The sequence below is a fragment of the Calypte anna genome, chromosome 3, assembly GCF_003957555.1.
Source record: "Calypte anna isolate BGI_N300 chromosome 3, bCalAnn1_v1.p, whole genome shotgun sequence".
NCBI classification, from domain to species: domain Eukaryota; kingdom Metazoa; phylum Chordata; class Aves; order Apodiformes; family Trochilidae; genus Calypte; species Calypte anna.
Genome location: NC_044246.1, coordinates 84,673,182 through 84,697,303, shown reverse-complemented (window position 1 = coordinate 84,697,303; position 24,122 = coordinate 84,673,182). Strand labels below are relative to the sequence as shown.

General features: G+C 34.6%; 1 protein-coding gene across 4 annotated transcripts in view; it reads left to right on the top strand.

Moving 5' to 3' along the window:
* EPHA7 (EPH receptor A7) overlaps positions 1-24,122 on the top strand; it is a 161,315-nt gene that overhangs the window by 98,096 nt on the left and 39,097 nt on the right. For all 4 annotated transcript variants that reach the window (XM_030446779.1, XM_008506228.2, XM_008506227.2 and 1 more), the window contains exon 6: positions 21,406-21,530. In XM_030446779.1, coding sequence (XP_030302639.1) covers positions 21,406-21,530 — 125 coding nt within the window. The remainder of the gene's footprint in view (positions 1-21,405; positions 21,531-24,122) is intronic.

Sequence of the window (24,122 nt, the reverse complement as noted above, 5' to 3'; positions counted from 1 at the left end):
ATTTGTGCAGAAGTTTTGGCAGACATAAAAATCAAAATCTTTCACCCCAGCCACAAAGCTTGGACGGAGAGAGGGAGACATTGATCCTCAGAAAGGTGTTGGAGCCACAGAGTTTATTAGGAGGACTGCTGGGGCATTTCCAGATTTCTCTTTGTTTAAAACTATGCCGGCATTTGAAATCGAGCTAATGTGAAGAGAATTCATAAACTGAGAGCACGCAGTGCTTCCCTTGTTAAGGGTTAATTATTATGCGTCTTTCCTTGCACCATATGGTGGACTTTTGTTTGCTCTAAAATACCTCTCCTTTCAATATCTCTGCAGATTAGGAAATAAAGCTCATTAGCTAACAAATGTTATCATTTCTACTTGTGATTTACATTGGTTTATATAATTTTACATACACTTGACTTATTGTCAACTATAACTAGATCCATTTAATTGATTTTTTTCTTTTTAATATATTTCTTTTTTAAAAATATTTTTTTTTCTTTTTGTATACTCTCTATACTAAGAAGAAAGGTTTTCCTTCTGTACCTAATTGCTGTGTTTGCAATTAAGTATGACCATGGACCTATGTACTCCTCAAATGTCAAAAGCTTAAACCACTTGTTGCTGCAGGATCAATGCCAAGTGTCTCCAGATAAAACTGGTTTTATGAAGCCAAGGCTGCCTGAAACATATTTAATTTCATAATAATCCTAGCCTAGATGAAGGTACAGATATAACCAAGATAGACCGAAGGCGCTTTGGCTTATAACTGAGTATGCATTTCCATTCCAGCTTTTAATTTTTGGCTAATTTTTTTTTCAGATTGATGAGAGGTTTTTTTTTTGTTTTTTTGCTTAGAAGTTTGTGGAAAAGGAAAAATGGACTTCTGACAGAAAATATTAATCTTTTGTATTAAGTGAACAGAGAAAGGTTGGAATCTTTGTGGTTGTTTTTTTTTTTTATGACTTATAAATGCATACTTAGTTGAACCACACTTTCAGAAAAAAAAATCAGAATTCTGAGTTGAAATTTTGGCAAGGAAATATGATTTATTTTATTTTTAATAGTTTTATGAAATTCTGTTTTGATCTGGCATAATCACAGGTCTTTGTATAGTCCACATTTTGGATCTATGTTTTATGGAGGTATGCCTTATTGAGTGTTATGTAGATATAGATTCATGTTGATGAATACTGGCAAACAGGTTAATGGAAAATTTTAAATACTGCACATATGTTACCCCACCTTTTATATTGTTCATATAGTATGAAACACACTTTAGGAGCTACTGGAAATAGTCATTATTGTAATACTAAAATATCTTCTCCATTGCTATTTCCATTACTGTTCACTACTGGTAACATTGCTGTCTGGATATACCACTAATATTATTGATTATTATTGCTAGAATAAGGAAAGGAATTCTGCCAGCATATTATAAACATTGAGAGAAATTGAATTCTCATTGTGAATTTGTGGTGCACAATTTTGGAAAGCACGCCTTTACTAGAATGAGCTTTAAATGATTGTGTAGCCCATTTGCTGCTCCAAATTCATATTTTTCTAGATATTTTTATTCTTTTTCTGCTTGTGGCCCATCTTTTCCTGGCTTGTAGTTCAAAGAATCTTTACTCCAAATTCTGTGACAGGATCTGCTACACTGAAAATTATTTCTGATGCCATAAATCAACTTTATGGTTTTTCTGCAGAACCAAGTCCTGTTAACCAAGATGGAAACAGGGATAGCCTATTGTGTTTCACACAGCTATTTCTGATAGAGCAAGAGAATGGCAATGGGTGTATGCAGCAAGGGTAGCAGATGTTATTTTTCTCTTATGAACTTGCCTTACTAAATCCATAGGATCGCTGGATTTTTTACCTTGTTTCTTGGAAGTGTACCTAAAATTATTTCTCATCTGCAAAGCCATATAAAATTTTGCTAACAAACTATCTGAAAGACAGCATCGTTATCAGGATTTTTTGCATACTGTTTTTTCTTTTCTTTTAGAATAGAGTTGAAAGGCTTCCACCAGACTTCAGACTGACTACGTTAGTAATTAGGTACACATATAAAATCACATTCTCTAACTCAAAAGCTTTTACTCTCTGTAACTATGGAGTGTTCTACCAAAGATAAGGTGAAATACTAATGCCCTATTTACCGCTCGTATCAGCCTATTGCATGGTGAAGCAGGCAAATATCCCTACTCTAAAGGACAGCTTTATGATTCTAATTTCTGGAACTTCATGAGTAATTAGGACATGCTCATTTATTATGCCAATTTGCAATGGTTCTGTCTGGGAAACAATACAGATTCTTGAAATATCTTTCCACCATTTTAGATGAAAATCTTTATCTGCCCATTCAACACACATTTCCCATGTCTTCTTTCCTAAATGTCATCCATAGACTATTTTTTTTTTTTCATTAGGCATGACAAAGAAAATACTACACAGCTTTTAAACTTTAGATTAGGGAAAGCCGTCAAAAGATAGTTGTGTCTGCAAATTCATTTGAGGTGGACTTGATGTATGCCTTATGTGAAATTTCTTAAAAAGGTTTAATCCAGCAAGTTTTTGTGATCTAGTGTAGTTAAAATAGCACTTCTCTGGAAGACTGATGAAGCACACATTTAACCAGACTTCAGATTAAAAACATTACAGTAAAAACCAGAAAAATGTCTTTGTGCTTTCTGAACAAGTCATTATGCTAGTCATTTATGATTGTTATGATTTATTAAACAGTTCTAGCATTAGAAATAGTTCTAATATTAAAATAGTAGAAATATTTACCAAAGAAATATTCTTATGACAATAAGAACTTTACTGAAAACAGATATATTGCAAAGGATTGTGTGATTCTTTTCCCTTAGGTTTTTGTTTTCTTTGGTTAGGTTTTGTGAGGGGGGAGCTAAAACCAAATAAGTAAACAAGTAAATAAAGGTCATAAATAGTTAATAGAGATTTTTGTTTATATGTTTGTAGCTGTGTTATCCGTTCCTGTATTTTAAAAATATATAATTAATTACATATATTTATATAATAGTATAGACAAAAGAATGCCATAGAATAGATATTCATTGCTACATTGTCTTCAGTTTTGCTGACTTTTTAAATCTTAATCTTATGAGTCATGTCACTTACATTAGTGCAGAATTTTATTTTCAAATACGTGGTTCAGTGCATACATATAAGAACTGTGTGACTTACCTAAAAATACTGAGTTACTTCAGGTTTAAAAGAAACTAAAAAAGATTTAAGTTATATTTCTGTATTTTAAAAAAGAAATATTATTCATATTGAAGAAAAGATAGTCTTAGGTAACATCAGGACACATGAACTTAAAATATTGTCTGAATTAGTCATTCAAGGCAGTTGTATAACATTATGATTAGTTTTTGGTCACTGTGCAGAAAAATAAAACAATTCACAGATATAATACCTAAATAGAAATTAAGTTATAGTATTTTCTGGCACACTCCTGATTTAGGCCAGCTATAAAGCTGACCTTATATACCCATAGCAGCTGTCTGTACTAAAAGAAAAGAGCAGAAAAGATATCCCATAAGTCATCACTTTGAAAAAAAAAATTATGGCATCCACTTCTATCTCAAAATAATCCCTTCTGTACCAGGTGGATTGATGTCACAAGCAAGATTCATTTTTGGTGAACAGAGAGTTGTAATAACTGTAACTTAGGGAAGGTATTTCATGCTCAGCTGCAATAGAGAAATGTCAGGGCATCTCACCCACCCACTTACTGATTCTTTAGATATTCCAGCTCCTCATACTTGGTATCCACTCATCCATTTTTTTTTATTTTTTTTTTTCTTCAATAGGGTAATTCTCATAGGCAGTACCAGTAGTTGCTAAAATGTGTCATGTTTTCATTGCAATGCAGGACTGGTAGTGATTTTGCTATGAACTCGCTTTAACCTGTAAAAAGAAATAGCAAGAGTAAGTGGGTGTAACTAATAAGTAAACCCCAGTCATTTAATATTCAGCATTGTGTAAGCTAAAATCATACCAGCAGTAAATGTTAGAATGACATTTCTGAGACAGTTTTCTTTGAACGGCAGAAATGTGTTCTTCTTCAGCTGTGGCCAAGCCATAGATTTGTGGAGGAGAAACTTAACTTGGAAGAAATACACAGTCAGCTCACAATCTTGTTTTCCTGCATTTTGTTAGCATGTAATGATGTTTACACTTGAACAGACACAGCTTTTAGCAGAAACAGCAGTGTGAACTGAGTGCCCTGATTTGTCTCCTAACATTGTTTTAGAAAGGGATGCCACCATTTCCACAGTTAAGAATGAAGGAGTAAGGAAATAAAAAATGGAGCGAGTAAGCACTGTTATTTCCAGTTTTAAATATCTTTTTGTTAGGCTGTTGTTCAGTATTTCTTTATTTTATCCCACATAATAGCTTTGCTGACTTTTGTAGCAAGCTTTGACCAGTCGAGATTGGAATGGCCCAGTAGATCATCTTTTGATCAAAAAAACTGCTTTGCGGACTCCCCTGGGACAATATGTCTGTGTAAGTTCAGTCACATAAACTTTCTAGATAAAGACTCAGGCCTGGTTTTAATCCTTTTCAGTTTTGCACCTAACCAGAAATCTGTACGCTAGTGATAAAAGTTTTTTTAAAAACTCTCCTAAATCCAACAGCAAGATGTAAGGGTATTAGATCAGAATGTGCCTTACTCTGAGAAGCCTTGTAGATTTTCTTTACTTTGGTGTGGCACTTAGTGCCAAAAATTGCATGATGATGAACCTTGCATGATGATGATTGGTTTTCTACTTAGACAATGTGGCACTCGGGCACCTTCAGTCACTGGTGCAGATGCTGTTGCTTAAAGTACTTGAGTGCCTCAGCTCCATTTTAGATGGAAATCTCTGACATCTAAGAAGGACATATTTCTGTTTGCACTGAAGTTTCTTGCTTCCTTTACTTGTTTTACTCATCATACTTCTAAGGTAATATTTCACAGAACATTTTACTAAATGTTAATAAACAACATATTTTAAATGGAATTATGTCTAAAGAAATAGAGAACCTATTTAAAATATATTAATACTTGCTGTGGTGCATCTGATTAATCTCTTTTCGTTTGCATTGGGTTTTTTGGGTTTTTTTTTTGTTGTTTGGTTTTCATTATTTGTTTTGTTTTGTTGAGTTTTTTTTTTGTAGGGGAAATGTAGTGATTTATTTTATTGTCAACATTATTTTGGTGGATTTTGTTAGTGTTAAGATATTTATTTTTGGTAGGTTTGGGGATGATCATTATCTCAGCAAATTCAGTTTGCTGTTACTCATGAATAAAAGAACATTAAAATGAAAAATTACAGTGCTTTTCCAAGAACATCTCTATGTGTAATCAGAGATAGGTATCTAGCTCAAGAATTAATAGTATTCTCCCAGGGTACAAAGATTCATTAATTGGCAAAAATCAATGTCCTGGCAATATACAGGTCCCAACAGCATTTATAAATATGCTGCCATTGCCTCTATAAGGATTTGATAATTAGAGGGTCACCAGTTTACTATTTTTTTGTTTCTTTTATGTCATTAATGCAAAAGTCGTTTGTAGCATTGATTGTTTCTGATGAGTAGAATTATTTAACTGGTGCAAAGTTAAAACAAAGGTGGATTCACTTCTATTCACGGCCCATGTTGCAATGAATCAGGCCTGAAAATTAATAAACCAGCGAAACAAAAAAAGTGTCAGGTGATATGTCTTGAACAAAAGCCCATAGCACAGCTGTCATTGTGCAGTTTGAGTTAAAAAACTGTATTCTGATGGATGCGTAGGTGAGATTCTTGTTTACAGAGGGGCTGTGAAAGAATGCAAACAGCAAAATAAGCTCAAAAAGAAAGATGGAAGCACCAAATCAGTAAATAAAAGTTTATGTTTGAGAGAGAAACGGTTTTATAGAGTGCATTAATTAAACCTTTGTTAAGGCAAGCAATTTCAAACAAAGTGACCTGAAAAATAAAATCTTTTGAGAATTCAAAATTTAAAAAGGAAAAAAGAGACACATAAATTTTATTTAGAAGGAAACTGGCTTTGAATAGTATGACAAAAATGTCAGGAAGAAAAAGAATGAAGACAAAAATATTCTAGCCATATAATTTTTTTTATTATTATTATTTTTATTTTTTTTTAAATATCTAGCTGTGAGTGAGTTAACACAGGGCTGGATGATTCCAGTGATTTAAAGACATATTTTTTTTTCCAGCCCTTAGCAGAATTCTGCTCTTGGGGCCTGTCTCCCAAGTGGGTACATACCACCTACCTTTCAGTCCAGTCCAGTCCTTCCACAGGCATACAGGCTAGTAGTATAGATGCTGTCTACTGACTAGATTTAGGTTATTGTGTCAAAACTGAGAGGGATGGAGAGTGATACCTTTTCCTGTTTATAATTTTGAAGTTAATTCATCATTGATAGTTAAAAGGGTGGAAAATAAGTATAGGATGTAAATAAGAGCCCAGTTTGGACAACCTCCATTAAAAGACAGTTGTCTCTTGAAGAAATGACTTAACACCAGAATACCTGTTTTACTTAATGTGACTTTTTATTTTGCTACAAATAAAGGGTTTGCCTCTTTTCATATTCAGTCTTAGGAGGCACTCATAGCAATGAGATAATAGGATCACAGATACACAGGAGGAAGGCTGGTGTTACTTCTTTTGTCTGCATTATTTTTGAAAGAGAAAGAAAGGCTTACCCTTCTCATTTCCATTCAGAAAAGATTGTGGCTCCATCCAGGAAAAGGTGATGCAGGCCAGTGCACATTTTTGAACCTCAAACTCATAAATTTGGTTTTCAAATGAAATTATTCTCTTCCAGATATCTGATTCTTGGCAAAGGGGCTTGGCTGTGGAGACTAAGGAAGGGATATTTACTCTCAGCCCTGGAATGACTGGGGCAAAAAGTGCTACTTAAGCAAAAAAAGTATTCCTGCAAAACTGCCGCTATCGGGATAACCAGTGACAATCTAGAAATCTCTTTTTAGAGCAAAAGGTAGCACTATTGATCCACCATTCACTCTCCTGATTAATAGCCTAATTAAGAGGGTAGTGTGTTCCATTTGTTATAACCTGAGCGTTGCAGTGCCATGTTATAAAACGCCAGTGATTAGACTATTCTTCATTTCAGTTTACAAATAATACCACTGGATTTTTACAGAACGCTTTTTCTGTTCGTTATTTTATTTTTTCTTTATATTTTCCCCATGTGAGTTTTTGTCTGTTAGATGTTTCATTAAGAATTAGTCACCTGTTAATGTGCTAAAGGCTTTAGGTACCTATCTGGTTCTCTGAAAAGAACTAAAGAACACCTGCAATGTCTTAAGGTAATAACCGTCAAACTGTCAGAGGCAAGAGTAACAAGCAAAAATATTTGCAACAAAAGAAAGGAGAAGACAGACGTTGGAAAGGGAAGCAAAATATATTTATAAAGCAGGTTGTAAAAACAGTTAATGCTTAACATGTGATGCTTATGCCAATGGAATGAGTCAGATATGATTTAAGTGAAATACTGTATTTTGAGCTGCTTAATGTCACCAGTGCCTGCAGGGATAGTTTGCTAACTCTCCATGAACACAGAGCCAGTTCTTCAAAGTAATTTCAATTATGCAACAGTGCAGCTTTAAAGGCATCCTCCCGTATTGATCTTGTTTTTGCACGATTCAACTTGTCACGAACAAGATAAAGTTCCTCTGATAAACATTGATATTCTATAGGTAAGGAGAATTTCTTTAGTCTAACTAGATTTCTTACTGTCATTGTATGTATCTATGCAGACAGCTTAACTTGCTTTGAGACTCTGATAAGTCATTAAATGTCATTTTGGTTTTGGGTTTTTTTGTTTGGTTGGTTGGTTTTTTTGTTGGTTTGGTTGGTTTTTAAATAGTTAAATTCCCATTAAACTCAAGCCAGTTGCTTGCATTCCTGACCTTCTGGAGGTACTGAGCCAGCACTCAAGACCAGCCATGGAACTATACTTGCTGTTACACAGTCAGGGCTGGGAAGGAGTTCTTCCCAGATTTTGCTTTATTCAAGTTACAGTTAATCACACAGATGCAGGCATCTGATTTCTCAGAAGGAAAGCTTCCTGTCCTATCCCATCCCATTTCATCTGGATAGACTGACAATACAGGAAAATGTAGGGTTTAATGATGATTTTAGGTGTTTAGCTGTTACACCTCACAAACCTGCATTAGTCACAATCCTAATTTCTATTGTATATCTATGAATATCTATGTATCTTTTGTGTAAGTTTGTTTGATAGAGTATGGTCTTGTGGAAATAATTTGCAGAAACTCTTAAGTTCTGTTTGTTTCTAGGGGTGAGAGGACTTTCTAGGGATCCTGCAGAAAAGTTAATGGCTGCAGCAGGAAGCTGGGCAGGTAGTATACTCCCATCTGCTAAACTTTGCTGTGCATCATGTACTGAGACAAATTTAAATCTGTGAGTAAACCAACCCCTTTAAAGCCCATGCCTCGTTTACCTCTTGAAGAGTGACAGACGCTTTCAAACCCCCTCAGAGTGGAGTTTTACCTCCCTAGCTGGATGCTGAGCTGTACCAGATAGGATGCCTCTTTGGAGGCCCTTTGGGGCAGCCTGTTTCCTTAATTAGATATCTTCTTAGAGTTTTTTGTTAGGTATCAACTGCATAGACTCAAGAGTTAAAATTAGAGAGGCTACTTCCCAGCTTTTCTTAAGTTGACACAGATACCAGAAATATCATCTCTGTATTTCTGTCACAGACAGCAAACATTTGACTAACCACTTAGAAGTGAATAATACTACTAATAAAATAATTTTTAAACTCCAAACCCAAAACCTGCAAAAGACGTAGCATGAAAAAAGTCCTGTCAGGCACACCTGGAGAAACCAAGTAATTGAAAGATCCACTTAAGATTTGCTTAATGTAATTTTTAAGTCACCAGCAGAATCTTTCTTCAGTAGCTAAAAGGAAGTTAAGGAGGTTAGACTTGTATTTTAATATCTCAGGTGCAAAGTTAAATGGGAACCATCCAGGCAGGTATTGCACACTTGGGGGAAGGTGAGATTTGTCTTCAGGCTAGGCGAGTAGTATTTACTAATAAATTGTACACTACCTTAAGCACTGCAACATATGCAGACAATATATAGTAAAAGATCTTTTAATAAAGTTAAGCCAGTTTCGTACTCCACTCTTAAAATCTCTTTTCAGTCGTGTCCATTTGAAGGTATCTGTCCCATTTATGAAGCTCTGATTGGTTCCTGTGGGATACAAATGTTATTATAAAAGTGCCAGGAGTGCTTATGTTATCTGACTTTACAGGCGTATTTCATAAACCTTTAATTTAGTTTGGATTAGAGAAATTACAAGGTTAAACAAAGAAAAATCCTTCAAGTAGAGATTTAAAATAAGACATGCGCTTATCATTGCCAGCTTTATTTTATGACTAATTCAGCCACTGTTGGCTAATCAGAACAAAGGAGGGAATGTTTTTTTCTTCCTTTATTATCCCTGAGCATGTGTGCTGTACAGCTTTGATTAGTTAAGTAACCTTTCATACTATTCCACCTTTTTCATTGGGGTTCTCATAAAGAGCTACAGAAACTCATATCTAGGTGATGAGTAGATTGAGTCTTTTTATTGTTGAATGATCACAAGAGGAGTTTCTAAATGTCTTAGCAGAGCTATTTTTTAAGGCAAGGTTTGCACATTTGAGGGAGAGTAATGAAAATTCAGTATATTTATGGGGATGGGAAGTCCCAGTACCAATTGTGGTAGTTGTGGGGTTTTTTTCATTTCATGAAGTAAGGAGTACTGAGACCATATACATTAAGGAAACAAGCTATAGATGTTCATTATTCTGATATATGTTCATCTTAATATCTGTATTATAATACATTAAATACATTAATGAGTATAAATAATGACACCAGAGCTTTTTCAAATGAGTAAGGCAATAGATTGTTATTTACCTTATATAGTCCTGTTCATGTTCTTGTTTACATCCCGTGCAACCGTGTGCATTCTTGTACTTTATTCACTGTTGATCTAACCAGTGGAATATTGTTTGGCTAATCTAAATATGGACCATATTGTATACTGTGCTCACTCATGCAAACTGAGTTGCTCTACTGATGATGTGCTTTGGAATCACCAAATTTAAGTCTTGTTGAAGGTGAATGCATCTTTTGTGTTACCTGTATCTATAGGTAGCTATAATTGCTACTGTGGACTGGAGCCTCTCACAGGAAAATAATAATTGAAAAACAGTCAATGCAGGCTGTGTAGGAAAATAGTAATTTTCTTTAAAATACAGGATAGGGCTGTGGTTATGATTCAAGTTTAAGTTCTTCTGTGACATTCTAGTTTTGTTGTGTTCTGTATGACCTGGAAAGGCTTGTGAGCTGTTCAGATGCCATTTTTCCACACATTTATTTAACAAGACAGTGTATGCTGCATGCAGTTTGAATGAGGGACCAACCCTACACTCTCCCAATACCTTTGTTGTGAGTAAGGGAATCAAGAATCAGTTCTGAAGTTTACTATTTATGATAAATAGAACCATAACAAACTATTCAAGGCAGCTTATACAATTTTGCTTATTTTTCCAATATATATATATACTAACTGTGTTGTAAGACAGAAACGGCTTTGAATATGTATACATATATATATATATTATTTTTTTTAAGCTTAGCCTTACTAACTAAACATGCCTGTGTTTTACTACAAAGTGCTCCATTTTTGTCTCCTTCATACTTGATAAAGATCAATATCCATAATGAAAGGCATCAGTGCAGTCTCTACTTAATCATACCAGTAAAAATTGAGAGTATCAAATCCAGAAGCTGTTGTTTGGGATTTGTTGTGTTTGATTGTGGATTTTTTTGTCTTATAAAACTGTTGATTCACACTTCAGTTCTTAGGAATATTTTCAACAATAAATTGGTTGCCTAGTTGTGAAATTGGAGTTCTGTAAGTACTTAAAGTTTTTAGCTAGCAGCTTACTGATTAGATTTATACTTTTGTATATACAGACCTGGATCTGACAAGATTTGGGTGAGAGGTAAGTCCTCCAAACTAATTATCTTAAGATGCTCTAGAGGTCCAGGAACACACCTCCCTAAATTCACAACAAAAATTTAGAAAGAAGTTCTGGATAGTGTAAGAGGAAGATGGGGTGTGCCTCACCTAAAAAACCTGTAAACACGCGTGCCATATTTATTTGATCTACTAGGTCATCTGTTTCTCCTAAAATTAGTGCCAAAATTCACTTTGTAGTCAGAGGAGAAAGCTGATTTTCAAAGACCTTAAAATGAAAGTTTTTTTATATTTATGGGTCTTGGCTTAAACAGGCAAGATTTCTCTCTGGATCTTTCCAGAGCACTTACCTGTTTGCCACAGGAAGAAAAGCTATTTGGGGGAACTTAAGCCCTTAATTTAGGAAAGCTGAAGTTGCCTAAAGGGTAGGTGCACCTTAGTAAGATTGTCTGGATCCCATCCAGAACTATTTCTAAAATAGAGTAAAAAGCTATCTCTGTGAAACTGGCAAAGAAACTGTAACTTTTTCATTAAAAAATAAAAAAATAAAAAATTACCAATTAATGATGTAGCTACATTGCATGATCAGTAGTAGTAATTACATTTTTAATTACTTTACCCTTAGGACCTGATTCTGATCTTATTTGCATTGGTATAAAGCAAGGATAACTTAGATAAAATCAATGCAGCTGAACTAAAATATAATTGATGAGAGGTCAGAACTGAGGCCTTAATGCTATGCTAAAAGTGGAACTAATCACAAAGTTAAATAGCTTTATAATTTGTGCAATTGACATTTTCGTAATCTAAATCTCCAAGAAGTTAACCTTTGGATATAGAATCTGGGTTTCCCTTAAAGCCTGATAGCATTCAGGGAAGTGAATCCACCAGAAAGTGTGTAAAAAGATGGTGATTATGTACAGCTTTTAGAACTGTGTAGTAAATTGTTTCATTAAATGATTTATGTCTTTCCAGTTTAATAAGTTTCTGCATCAGACTACTCTGTGCAGTTTTCTGGTGATCAGAAGCTGAAGAAGCATTGAACCACAGCATGTTCTCAAATAACAAAAAAGTTGCCTCCAAATAGAAGGTTATTTTAAGCAGTAAGGAGATTTAAAAACTGTTTACTCAAAGTCAAGAATATTGAAGGTCTTTCAGAAGTTTTGTTTGAAGTTTACTGTGTGCTGCGTGGTTTCTGTAATAGATGGTAGGGACACATTTCTTTAAAATCATGCCGATTTATCAGACATAGTTGCATAAGTCCTATAAATGTGTTATTCCTGTTTCAAGTTGTAATATTATTTGTTGCAAAAGAAGAGAAAATATAAACAAACTGAAGATATTTTCAGACAAATCTTTTATATTTTATTATTAAGTAAATATGGGCATTATCTCTAAAATAATTACTACTGTTTAATAGGCAAGTGTTTATTTATGTTGCATATTCAAATCAGTCAACTAACTTCACTTTACAAAATATGTTGCCCCTAAGATAAGGATTTTTCTTTCTACTTCTGCATGACAGTATTTTTTTAATAGCTTTTGCATGCTTTCAAAGTTACATTCTTTGGGACAATCAGCATTGTATCAAATGGATTTTTTTCTTGGTGTTCAGAATGTATATGATTTTTTTATACTTCAAAAGAAATGTTAAATATTGTATTTATGTGAGTGGCAGTTCTCCAAGGCAGTGACCTCACACTGGTCAGCAGTCATAGACTGACTGCTGTGTGTGATCTCCTTCTCATGGACATGGCTTTTGCCCCTGTGCATAGTAGCTAAATTCAGGCTTATTATTTCTGATGTTTATCACTGTAGCAGAGACTGCCAGACAGGTATTTATTTCTGTCCTTAAATTCTAGAGATGTAATCCTCTTCGGGAGAAGAATTACAGGCTTATAACATGTAAAAAATGCAGACTATTTTTTGCAAGAAATTCTTCCTGCATTCCCTGGGAATACCACCCATGCCCCTTGCAAAAATATGCAAAACATTAACAGTGCCATTGTAATGCATTTCACAGGAATTTGGAAGGCTTGAACAGAAGTTGTACACATTCTAGGAATGTTAGTAAAGTAAAATTTTCCCTCACTGAACATTTGTGCCTTTGAAAATGTCAGTTTGATCAAACCACTGGCATGGTGATAATTATTGGTTTGTGCTGACATCTTTATAGAATATTATTGTGCTTTTCCATTACTATTTGATCAACTGTTTTTATTATTTTGGCATGGCACTTTGTTTCCAGATTGTTGTTGGCTATGCCTAAAACAAAATGCTTTATAATGGGGCTGGAAATCATTCCCTTGTCTCTTGGACATCCTATACTAAATAAATATAGTGGTACTGGTCTTTTGGCCTCCAAAGCCACAATTCTAATCATCTCACACCCTCCAGCAAAAGCAGCTTTTACTTATAGAGCAGTCAGGCTTGGCTAGTAATATTAGCTATACAGTAGCAATGATACTATATTAAGGTTTTGTTATTTTGGTGTTTTGATTTGTTTTTTTTCCCATGAGTAACATCCTTGAAGCTGACATCTTTTTGTGACTGAATAGATGACAGCATGAAATTCAATTACAGCAGACAGTCTCAGTCATTACACCTGTCTGTTTCCAGAGGAAAGTATTTGTAAATTGTGCTTTATCCTTCCATTCTCTAAAACCTGTGCCTGTAATTGACACTTGCCAGCAGAGATGACTGGAAACAGAAGGAGAACATAATGTGTCTGAGTAGTCCACCAGGGAAAAGAGTATCCTTGTCTTTGGGAGTTTTGTGCTGTTTTGTTTTCTTTAATGAAGAGTAATACCTATGTGCCTAGGATTTACTGCAAGGCTGGTGGCAGATGTTTCTGCTAAAAAAAAAAAAAAAAAAAGGGTTATGAAAGATGAATCGCGAAATAAGGCAGGACAAAAGAAAAATCTAATTAACATAGAAATATTTCTTCTGCAAAAGAAAACAAATGCGTCAGAAGAACAAAAGCCCCTCTCTGTTATTTGTCAGGCTGGTTTGTTACTGTAGCACATTTGTAAGAAATCAGGTTTTTGCCTGATATGTCAAAACGTATTCACAAAGAAGGGCTTGTGGATACCTTGGGAGATGATGTTGTCACTTGTTACGCAACTCAGCGTCCGTTCATCACTGATTGATGCTCAAGTTGCCAGTTTTGGAAGACATGGGATACAGACATGACAATAATATTTGTACCAAACATCAGGCAGGAGAAACAGGGGAGCTCATAGAATGGGTCTAGATGTAAACTCTGGCCAGAAAAAAAACCCCCACAAAACATGATAGACAAGCTGTCAGACCTGATCTTTCTGAACTCTTTCATTTCTTCGTGTTAAGTTCCTTTTATTTCTTTTTATCAGTTTTCCCTCCCAGAATTTTACCAGATTAGACAGCAGATGAAACTAATCCAGGTGGTGCATTTTGAACTTGATAGAAGGAATTACCAAACCATTAACTGTTTAAAATGCATCAGATATATAAAAGATACAGTCAATTACTAAGTCACTACATATTTGATAAGAAGGCTGTTCAAGCATAAGCTTTCTTGGAACTTTGCTAATATTAGGGGAGATCAGAAGGTATTTTTTTAGTTTCCTCAGTTTTTACTTATATTTATTAATGGATTTGCAAAAGTGTTGAGGTAACTACAGCTTCTGTTCCTCTCTATAGATCAGCAGGTAATTTGAGAGTTTCTCAACCATAAAAGCATTTAGCAAAAAATGTAATGGAGTAATGCTGTCAAGTACTGCTTGACTACATTGCCTATTACCACATACTTGGGGCATCCCCAAGTGGCCCACAGAGCTGTGTGTGCCTCTGCTCATGGCTAACAGGGCACTGTAAGCAGGCTGTGTTACATTTATGAGCTGGAAAGTAAAGTGTGTCAGAGAGGAAGTTAAAATGGCTTCTCTGTAGGATATTCCGAGTGTAAAATATCTGATTTATTTGTGTCTCTCTTTGAATGTTGCAGCTTGTAAACACAGTGGGGAATTTCTCTGTCATTGATCCAAAGCAATGGGTAATAATGGCATAATACTGTGGTGCTCAATAACCTTTTATCATGGGCTGCTTTGTCATGTGGAGACTTAACTGAGGGGTGAGAAATATTCTGTTACAAAAAAAAAATCTTATTAATTTCCATCTATCTATTTAATAATGTTCTGTTTAAGAGCTATTGTATTGCTTTATGTTGTATTTCTGCATGAAATATCATAAAAATAGCATGAAAATTATGCATATTAATGGAAACAAGAAGAGAAATGTAGGATTTTTTCTCTGCCATTCACAGGACAAGCTGTAGCTGATCTCTATCATGGCTTCAGAAGCACTGCCATGTTAAGATGCTCTGAAATATTTTATATTTTTTTAAGATTATAATAAGTATAATACCTTACATAGATTTTTTTTTTTTCACACAAAACCTTATTATCTTTATAGAAAAAGAATGAACAAGTAAGGAAAAAAGTCTTAAAATTTGCTCAGTTCTGACAAACCTTTGTCACGATTTTGTTAAAAGTGACATCTATGTACATCAGACAGCTCCTTAAAAGCAAGCAAGGACATATATCTGGACACCAATCTGGAAGGCAGATTACCTCAGACCAGTATAAAAACCAGTGTGATGCCACATGCCAGCCTCAGTCCTCTGGCAGCGATAGCTGTGATTCCTCAAGGTGTAAAATCTGTTTGCCTACCACCCATACATAGTAATTTCAGCAATTCTGATGCCCAAGTTTCCTTTCAGAGGGAACCAGAGCATGGTGGGAGCCCAGGTTATAACTTCATTTACATGCTCTCTCTTGGTAGCAAATTAGTACATTGTGGAAGGGTGCCATTCAGGTAATCTTGGTGCAGAGTATAGAGAGTTTCGTATTCTCTTCCTGAAAGACCATTTAAGAGCTAACAATAGTATAATTTTCTGCTCCTTTTTTCATGTATAGATTTCTATATATGCATGGGTTCATTTTGTATTTCATGTTGGTAAGATGCCAGATTCCAGTCTCACTTAAAATAGATGTAGAGTCAAAGCAACTCTGTTATCTAAAGTTTTTTACCAAGAAAGGAGACAGCAAAGACATTTTTAAAAGAAATAATAGAGTAGGTTATAACCACTGGGATGCCGATGTCTCTGTATTTCCGTGGTTTGCATCTGTTAGCAATGTGACCTTCAGGCTGAACACTCAAAACACATCCTCCAACTGCTGTAGAACTCTGTTGCAGAAGAATGGTGTTAATGATTCACCTAATGTAAAACTTACACTGGGCCCTAAGATAGAGTTTTATAGGAATGTAAAACTTGGACCTCTTTGCTGCTGTTTGAAAAGCCAGTGGTTTTGAGTGATGGCTGCATATCTTCATGATATGAATAGGGCAGAGGCTAAAAGCCAAGAGATTTTGTCCTTTGGGAAGTACTGTAAGGGTCCCGTGCTATGACAGTGAGAATGTTACTGCTGATTTCAGCAAGTAGAAGACAAAGCTCAGATTAACTAAGCACATTATTGCTATTATGAGCTACAGAAATATTAAAAAATTGTTAAGGAAGACTGATAGCTCATTTATTCACTAGTCTGGAATGAAGCTGGAGTTGCAAATATAGACATAGTAGCATTTATTAACATAAAGGTTTGCCCTGCACTGGGAAGCATTAATTCATGTTCATTTTTGAAACTTTCTGCATGAAGTGGGACTGCAGGATTGAAACCCTTATTTCTGAGGGACTTTATTTTATACATATGAACTACTAAACACCCAGAATGCTGCCAGTAGAGAGACTTTTTAAAAATAACAGAATTAAAAGTATCCATGAGTGATACAGTTGATGGAAATGAAGCAGAGTCATTTTTCTGAGATTTCTTAAAGTTCTGATATTTTTGAAAAGTCTCTGAGGATGATTCCTTTTGCTGAGTTATCTTTGTTTTGGTTTGGGTTTTTTTTTTTAAATAAGATGTTACAGATGGTTTTGAGCATTGGTGATTTGGTACATCATGCCTAGTTCCTCTTATATGTGAAAATCCAGCTTCACGTGGTTTAATTTTTCACTTTTTATTGTTTTCTTTAGAATTTTGAACTTTTTTGTTACTTGTGTTTGGGTTTGGGGTTTTTTGTTTTGTTTTTATTATACAAAGTGCAAAAGATTTAATTTTGCATCTCTTTCTGACTTTCAGGAAGTACGGTCTGTATCAAGGGAAATGTTAGTCATGAGAACCAGAGAATAGTAAAAGATAGTGATTAAAATCATGAGCAATATTATATTACAGAATTTTCAGAGGACTCTGGTCTAAAAGCTATGCCTTCCAAAACAATCTCTAAACTTAAATACGATCACATATTAATAGTGTACTTGGCTTAGCAGTATGGATGTAAAACATCAGTCTATCAGATGCAATATTCTCTCTGGAACTGAGTATTTCCTTGGAATATCCTGCTCTTTTTGACACCTTAGTTTTAACTTTTTCTATAACTTGATCTGAAAATGATGACCAGCTTGAAATCTATATAACTTGAAGGCTTTATCAGTAAAGCCCAGCAGAGTTATATTTCTCTGTGGCTGTGATGTTGAAACTTGGTGAAAAATCAATTTTTCCTTTTGCTGAATGGTATATTTGAAACATCTAGAAAAGGTGAATGAGTGTGCTGACGGCCTGTCATTCTCAAACTGCTTTCTTATGCAGCATGTGTAGGTACATCTGCCTGTTAGTCCTGAGAGGCTGTGTGTGTTTGATGCATTGGATGTTGTGTCTGCAGGCGGGAGAAAAAGAAAAGTTGAGGTATATCAGAAAGAGGGTTGATAGCAAATGGGGTTTTGAACAGCCTGTATCCTCCAGTGTAATACATTATGGAAATAATGATTCTGACAAGTGATGCTTCTTTGTAACTTGAAGTGATACAGTAGGGATTATACATGCTCAAGTCATTCAGGCCTGGGTACTTAGTTGTCTAGAAATTCTGTAAGAAGTGTCTTTATTGACAAAGACTTTGCTATAAATGCAGTGGCAAGAACTAAAGAGAAAAATACCTGAAATACTTGTTCACTGTTATTGTCATTACTGTTACTATTGCTGTTGTTGTTATTGTTTAGGTAGCAGTGTAAATAAAGATGCTGTTTTTCATTCTGGTTTAGTAGAGGGTTTTCTGGGCTTTGTTCTTGTTTTTTTGTTTTTGTGTGTGTGTGTGCCTGTGATTTAATACAATATTTTGTGTTTAGGGATGAATTGTGTGCTTTAACTAGCACAGGTAGAGTGTTAGTTAATTAAAATGGATAGGCAGTGAGAAGTGGGCTAAAGATTTAAAAGGAGCCATCAGGAATCCCAACAAATAAAACATGAATGCAAAACAGTCTGTAAAAAAGACACAAAGGGAACATGAAGGAAATTATTATACTAGAGTGAAGAACAAAATGCTTCTGAGCTGTACTCTCTCATTAAGTACAGATCAAGAACAGCAACCCAGAAGGCAGGATAAAGATAACATATACAACAGGCTTCTCACATTAATAGATTGGCTTATGTGGTTGCTTTAGTTTACAGTTTTCCTTGCAGTAAGAACAGGTCTGTGTACCTGGCCAGAGGAGGATTCTCAGGCTTTAACCAATTTGATGATTTCCTTCTGACAAACATGGGAACACAAAATAAGCCTAGGTAACTTACTGCATTTTAGGAATAAATTCTGGTATGGGAATTATATTCAATAGAATTGTCTTCAGAGCTATCAACATATAAAGTATGCAGGGCTGGACTTTCTGTTCTTCATGTGCTTCTTCTACCACTGAAAGTAGCACGTTTTCAGTTAGAGAGGGAAAAAAAGCCTAAACAGAATAAAAAACCAAAACACAGCCAACTTTTAAGTTGACCCTTCTTGATTGAAAATAATATTAATTGACAGAAAATATATTTAAATATCCTTTTATTTAAGAGTTTTAAATGCTATCTTACAATGTCAGAATATCACTAGATTTTGTTTTGAATAGAAATTCCTTAGGAGTGGAATATGCTTGTTTGTGGTGCCCTTTGTGCAGATGTTAAGTAGGAATCTTGCATTTCCCTAATTAAAATCTTCCCCCGTCTCTGTTCCTCCTTTTCTGCATTGCCGTTTCTTCCCCACATACACAGTTAACTAATACCAGAGGAAGTGAGTTCATTTTGCTTCACTGCTTAAAAAAAATGAATGGTATGACCAATGGATTGAAAAAATTTGATAAGCTAAAACAAAAGGCAGCAAATGTTGAGAACAAACTCCAGTGACCTAGGTAATTTGAAATAGTTTCAAGATAAGTATGAACATTAACAATGTTGGACACCCTGATGGGTCCCTTCCAAAACAGCATATTCTATTCTGTGATCAAAAAATGTAAAATTATTAATTTGAAAACATTTATCCAGATGAGATAGAATATTATACATGAAACATAATGACTTCTCTGAAATTCAGCCAGGATGCTGTTGTACTCATTTAGACAGTGAAGACAACTAGTTAATCACAGCAAAGAAAACTAGACAGAGTAAATTAGTTTGCTGCATTCCAGACTCTTAGCTACGAAAAGCATATATCTCACTAATTAGAGAGAAAATACTCAAAGCTCTTACAAAGAGCAAGAACAGTGAAAGAGGGAGATCCTGCCTTTGAAATTGTGTATCTGACTATGGTGCTCACACATTACAATGTTATGATTTGGTCACTTAGGCAGCCTGCGTTAAGGGATCTTAAACTTTGATTATTTTGGTTATATAGAACATAATTGTTCATAATAAAAGTTACCATGCATGCCTTCAACTTCTATTTCTCATGGACTCTTGGACCCTCTAAAAAACATAGGTGAGTTTAACTTAAAAATCTATATGAATAGAGATGTTATAATTAGGCAATTCACAATTTAAAACAAGAAGTTAACAATCAAGTTTTATGGTTTTTAGAGGATTATTGTCATGAGTGTGCTATAGATATTTTAACCTCCTCATAACATTTTTATACTTATTACTACAGGACTGTGCATTACGGATGTTTTATTTCTGTGTTCTTTAAATTAAATAGAGAAACGCGTATGTGCTAAAGAATATTACAGTGGGAATTATTCCAGTTCAAAGTTAGTGGTAAAAGAGAAAGTGAAGTTTACCTGCTTGTTGAATGGGATAAATATCCTGTTTTATCTGAAGAGTACAGAATTTTACGTAGTGAAAGGTTTATATTCAGTTCTGAAATACTTTTTTAAAATAGGAAAAAAAAAATTAGAACTTTTCATCAAACAAACACCCAAGTACTAGATTCTGTGCTTGAAAAAGATAAAAATAAATTTATCTCTATTTTTTAATTCTTTGTCTAAATATGCTCCCCAAATATGTCCAAGTTCCTTTATACATAAATGTCTTTCTTCTAACTGCAAGGGGCTGAAGAGTAGGTCCCTTCTGTATCTGTCTTTTGCATGATCCTGAATTATTTCAACTGGATTGAAAGATCAAGTTCTTCATGGTTTCAGTAACTGTTTTTATTTGGTTTTGGTTTTGTTTGGTTTTTTTAAAGGTATAATTTTACAGGACTTCTGTGCTACGCTCATATGTGCAGTATCTATTTGTGGGGAAAAGTGTGGTGTCTGACTTTCTTTGGAATTTCATGTCAGAAAAAAATCTGTCATTTTTCTTTTTTGATAAATGTGAAATAAGCTATTGAAGCAAATTACATTTCCAGTCTCACTTTTTATTACATTAACTCTTAAAACATTTTTATATGCAAGCCAGTGGCTCTATAATGCTTACACACTGTTGTTTGGGTTTTTTTAATATCAAAAAGTGCTTGTTTGTGGGTAACATTTATTAGGAAACTGTATGTATATGTGCACACATGCAAGTTTGTGTGTATGTATGCCTCTGTAGAATGAGGTGGAGGAAGACAGTGTCTCCTTTGTTTCATAAGATCTGCTTAAATTGTTGCACACTTTCAGAAAAAGCCAAGACAAAAAAAAAAAACCAAAAATAGAACCATTTTCTTTTCCATGCTCATTTCAGAAACATGCAATAAATATTTAAACTTAATTTACTACACATCAATCTAAAAATCCACCTTGCTATCTTATTCAGAATTAATTTGCTTAATTGTTACTCCTGTCTCATGAATTTCAGTTTTTCACTAACTTGAACAGTGCCGCTTTTTCCTATTTGTGCTTTAATTTGATTTCCATTCTGAGTTTATAAACAGTAATAGGGTCCTGCTTGAATATTCATTGGTTTTGAACTGCAAACTATGAAAAGGTGCTTTCTTTTACCTTAATGAATGTGGCTCAGCATGAGGTGGATCCATAATGACATTTGATTTTAGGCATCCGACAAATTTCCTTTTTATTTATTGACACATCTTGTCCAAACAGCTCCCTCGCAAGTTAGTGGAGTAATGAAAGAGAGAGTGCTGCAGAGGAGTGTGGAGCTTTCCTGGCAGGAACCAGAACATCCCAATGGAGTCATTACTGAATATGAAATCAAGTATTATGAGAAAGTAAGTGCTGAGATTATCTGTAATGTACAACAATGTGCTGTTTGCTTCATGTTGGCTTGCTGTGTTGCGGAACAATGTTAAAGCCATCAGCTATTCACTAGCCTGTCTCTTCAAAGTCACAGTGATTTTGCTCATTTTTAATAACTAGCAAATCTCTGCAATTATTATTGCTATCATATGTCTCATTTATTGTATTTTGGTATCCTACAAATGGAATATCCACTTGAAAACTGCGTTTTTTGACTTTTTTAAAGTTGAACTTTGATATTTTACCATGATATTTTTCATTTTCCTGTCTCTTCTATGTTGTATATAAAGCTTGTTTCATTTCCTTCTGTGTCACTGTAATTTCAATCTTGAAAGGATATATCAAATGCAACTCTTGACTGCATTTGATATTTCCTTATGAGCTGGGCAGCTTTGACTTGATGTCTGAAAACTTCCAAAGCACTTTCTACAGTTTCAGCTGATAAACATTCTTTATTTGTCCTTTTAAAATGTCCCAGCATTGTGAGATTTATTTTTCACTTGTTCTCTCAATACAATAATGAATTGAGGGCTGCTTTTCAATAGTAGAATGAAGCAATCTCTGTTTCTGGTAGAGTGAAATTGCAATCTTATTGATGTCAGTCGGAGTTTTGCCATTCATTTCAGTGTCTAGGACTTCATTCATGATAACTTTGAAGTACTCCAGAATAAAAAATTTCTGACAAGCATATAAGTAGGGCCACATGCAACCGTGAGCCAGATAAAAGCGGAGTGAAGGCAGGTTGTACAGCTACATGTTTGCCAAGGGACCCAGACTAATTCTGGCTTCTCCAGATTCCCTGGGAGATTTACTATAGCATGTAGCTTTATTTCTGATATTTATAAAATATTCAGGAGATGAAAAAAGAACTAATTAAAATGCAAAGAAATTAACAAAGGAGCTCCTTTGTGATCACTTGTGAAGTCATTTCATCTCTGCAAAAAAGGTAGCAGTACCTCTAGATCTATGTTAGCATACTGGGTTAACATAGAACTGGGTAAATTCAGACCAGGCTGGATTTAATACCAAATGTCACATCTAATTTTGAGTGCTGAAGTATAGGAGTATACTTATCAAAAGATCTTTATATGATTTGGAAGGGGAATAAAATGTTTATTTGTTGATGCTGACTTCCAGTTTAAAGTGTTAGCTTTAATGACTCATAACGAAGTTTAACAGATATACAAACAGCAAAACAATTCTACTAAATTTAGCAGGTAATTTTTGCTACTCAAACATGCATGTGTGCACACACACATATAAACTCCATGCATTTAAAAAAATCTATGTATTTGCCAAAGGCTAAACTGTTCTACACACATACACACGCATACCCCCACCCCACCCCCAAAATGAACTAAAAAAAAACATAACATGGATTTTTTAATATGCAGAGTAATTTCTAAAGTCCCATGGTTAAATAAATAATTTAAATAGGTAGTGAAAAATGAAAGAAAAATGCTCAAGATACTGTACTTTCATAAAATGCTAACTTTTAGAATGAAGCATTTATTATTTTCTCTGAATATTCATGTTACTTCGCATCAGCAGCAGGATCTCATTGCCAGTTTCATATGTGTGCAAAGACAAGAACTGATGATGTTAAACTTCTTTTGTACCACTTATTACTTATTGCAGGTAAATTAGTACAAAAGAAGCAGCAGCTAATTTTACAAACAGCTCCAGATAAATTGAACTATTTATCTTTAATTTTGTCAGACATCCTCAACACAAAAATACTTAAACCTATGCCTTCCTTCTAAAATACTTTTAGTTCAGCTTGAAAAATACTTCATAAGCTTCTTTCTCAGAATGAGAGGGGCAGTTTAAGTTTTTTTTCCATTAGCTTAAAAAAATATATCTGAACTTTCAGCTCCTTTTACAAGCAAATTAAATCATACATTTTTGTGGTTCTGAAATATTCTGTTAAGTGGTTTTTTCACCTCTCACTTCTGGCTATAGATGGAATGGAAACTGCCTGAAATCTCCCAAGTAAGTCTGTCCTGTGAGATTTCTAGTGCAAGTTCTTTTTATTTCTTTGTAATTTATTTATTTTGAATGCAAGAAGTGTTGGCAATTCAGATAAGCCTCATTTATGCATCAAAACCCAAACTCTGAAATTCCAGTGTGGCTTTTGGTCCCGAAACTGACTGTTTACAGTTTCCTTATACTTGTTTCTCATCTCTCAAGCATTCATGGTTTTTTTCTCACATACCAACATAGATTCCACCATGTTCCTCACTTACAGATTACTTAAGACCTCTTGGAGAAATTATGAAAAATTGTTGCTAACTGAGCTTGAGGGACTGCTCAAATGACATACTGGACAAGACCCAGAAGAAGCCATTACTGAATCTCAGAAAAGAAATCATATATGTTGTCTTAACCCTCTACTTCAGAAAAAGCCTTTTCTTCTTTACCAACTCCAAAGGGAAAAGTTCTTCATCATTTTTAGCTGGCAAAGTGCTATTGAAATGAGTTACAGATTTATTCCTTCCCTCTGTATCCATTTCATTAGCACTGCCTTGCATGGCTCATGCTTCTCTAGTCATGTGGTGCATTCA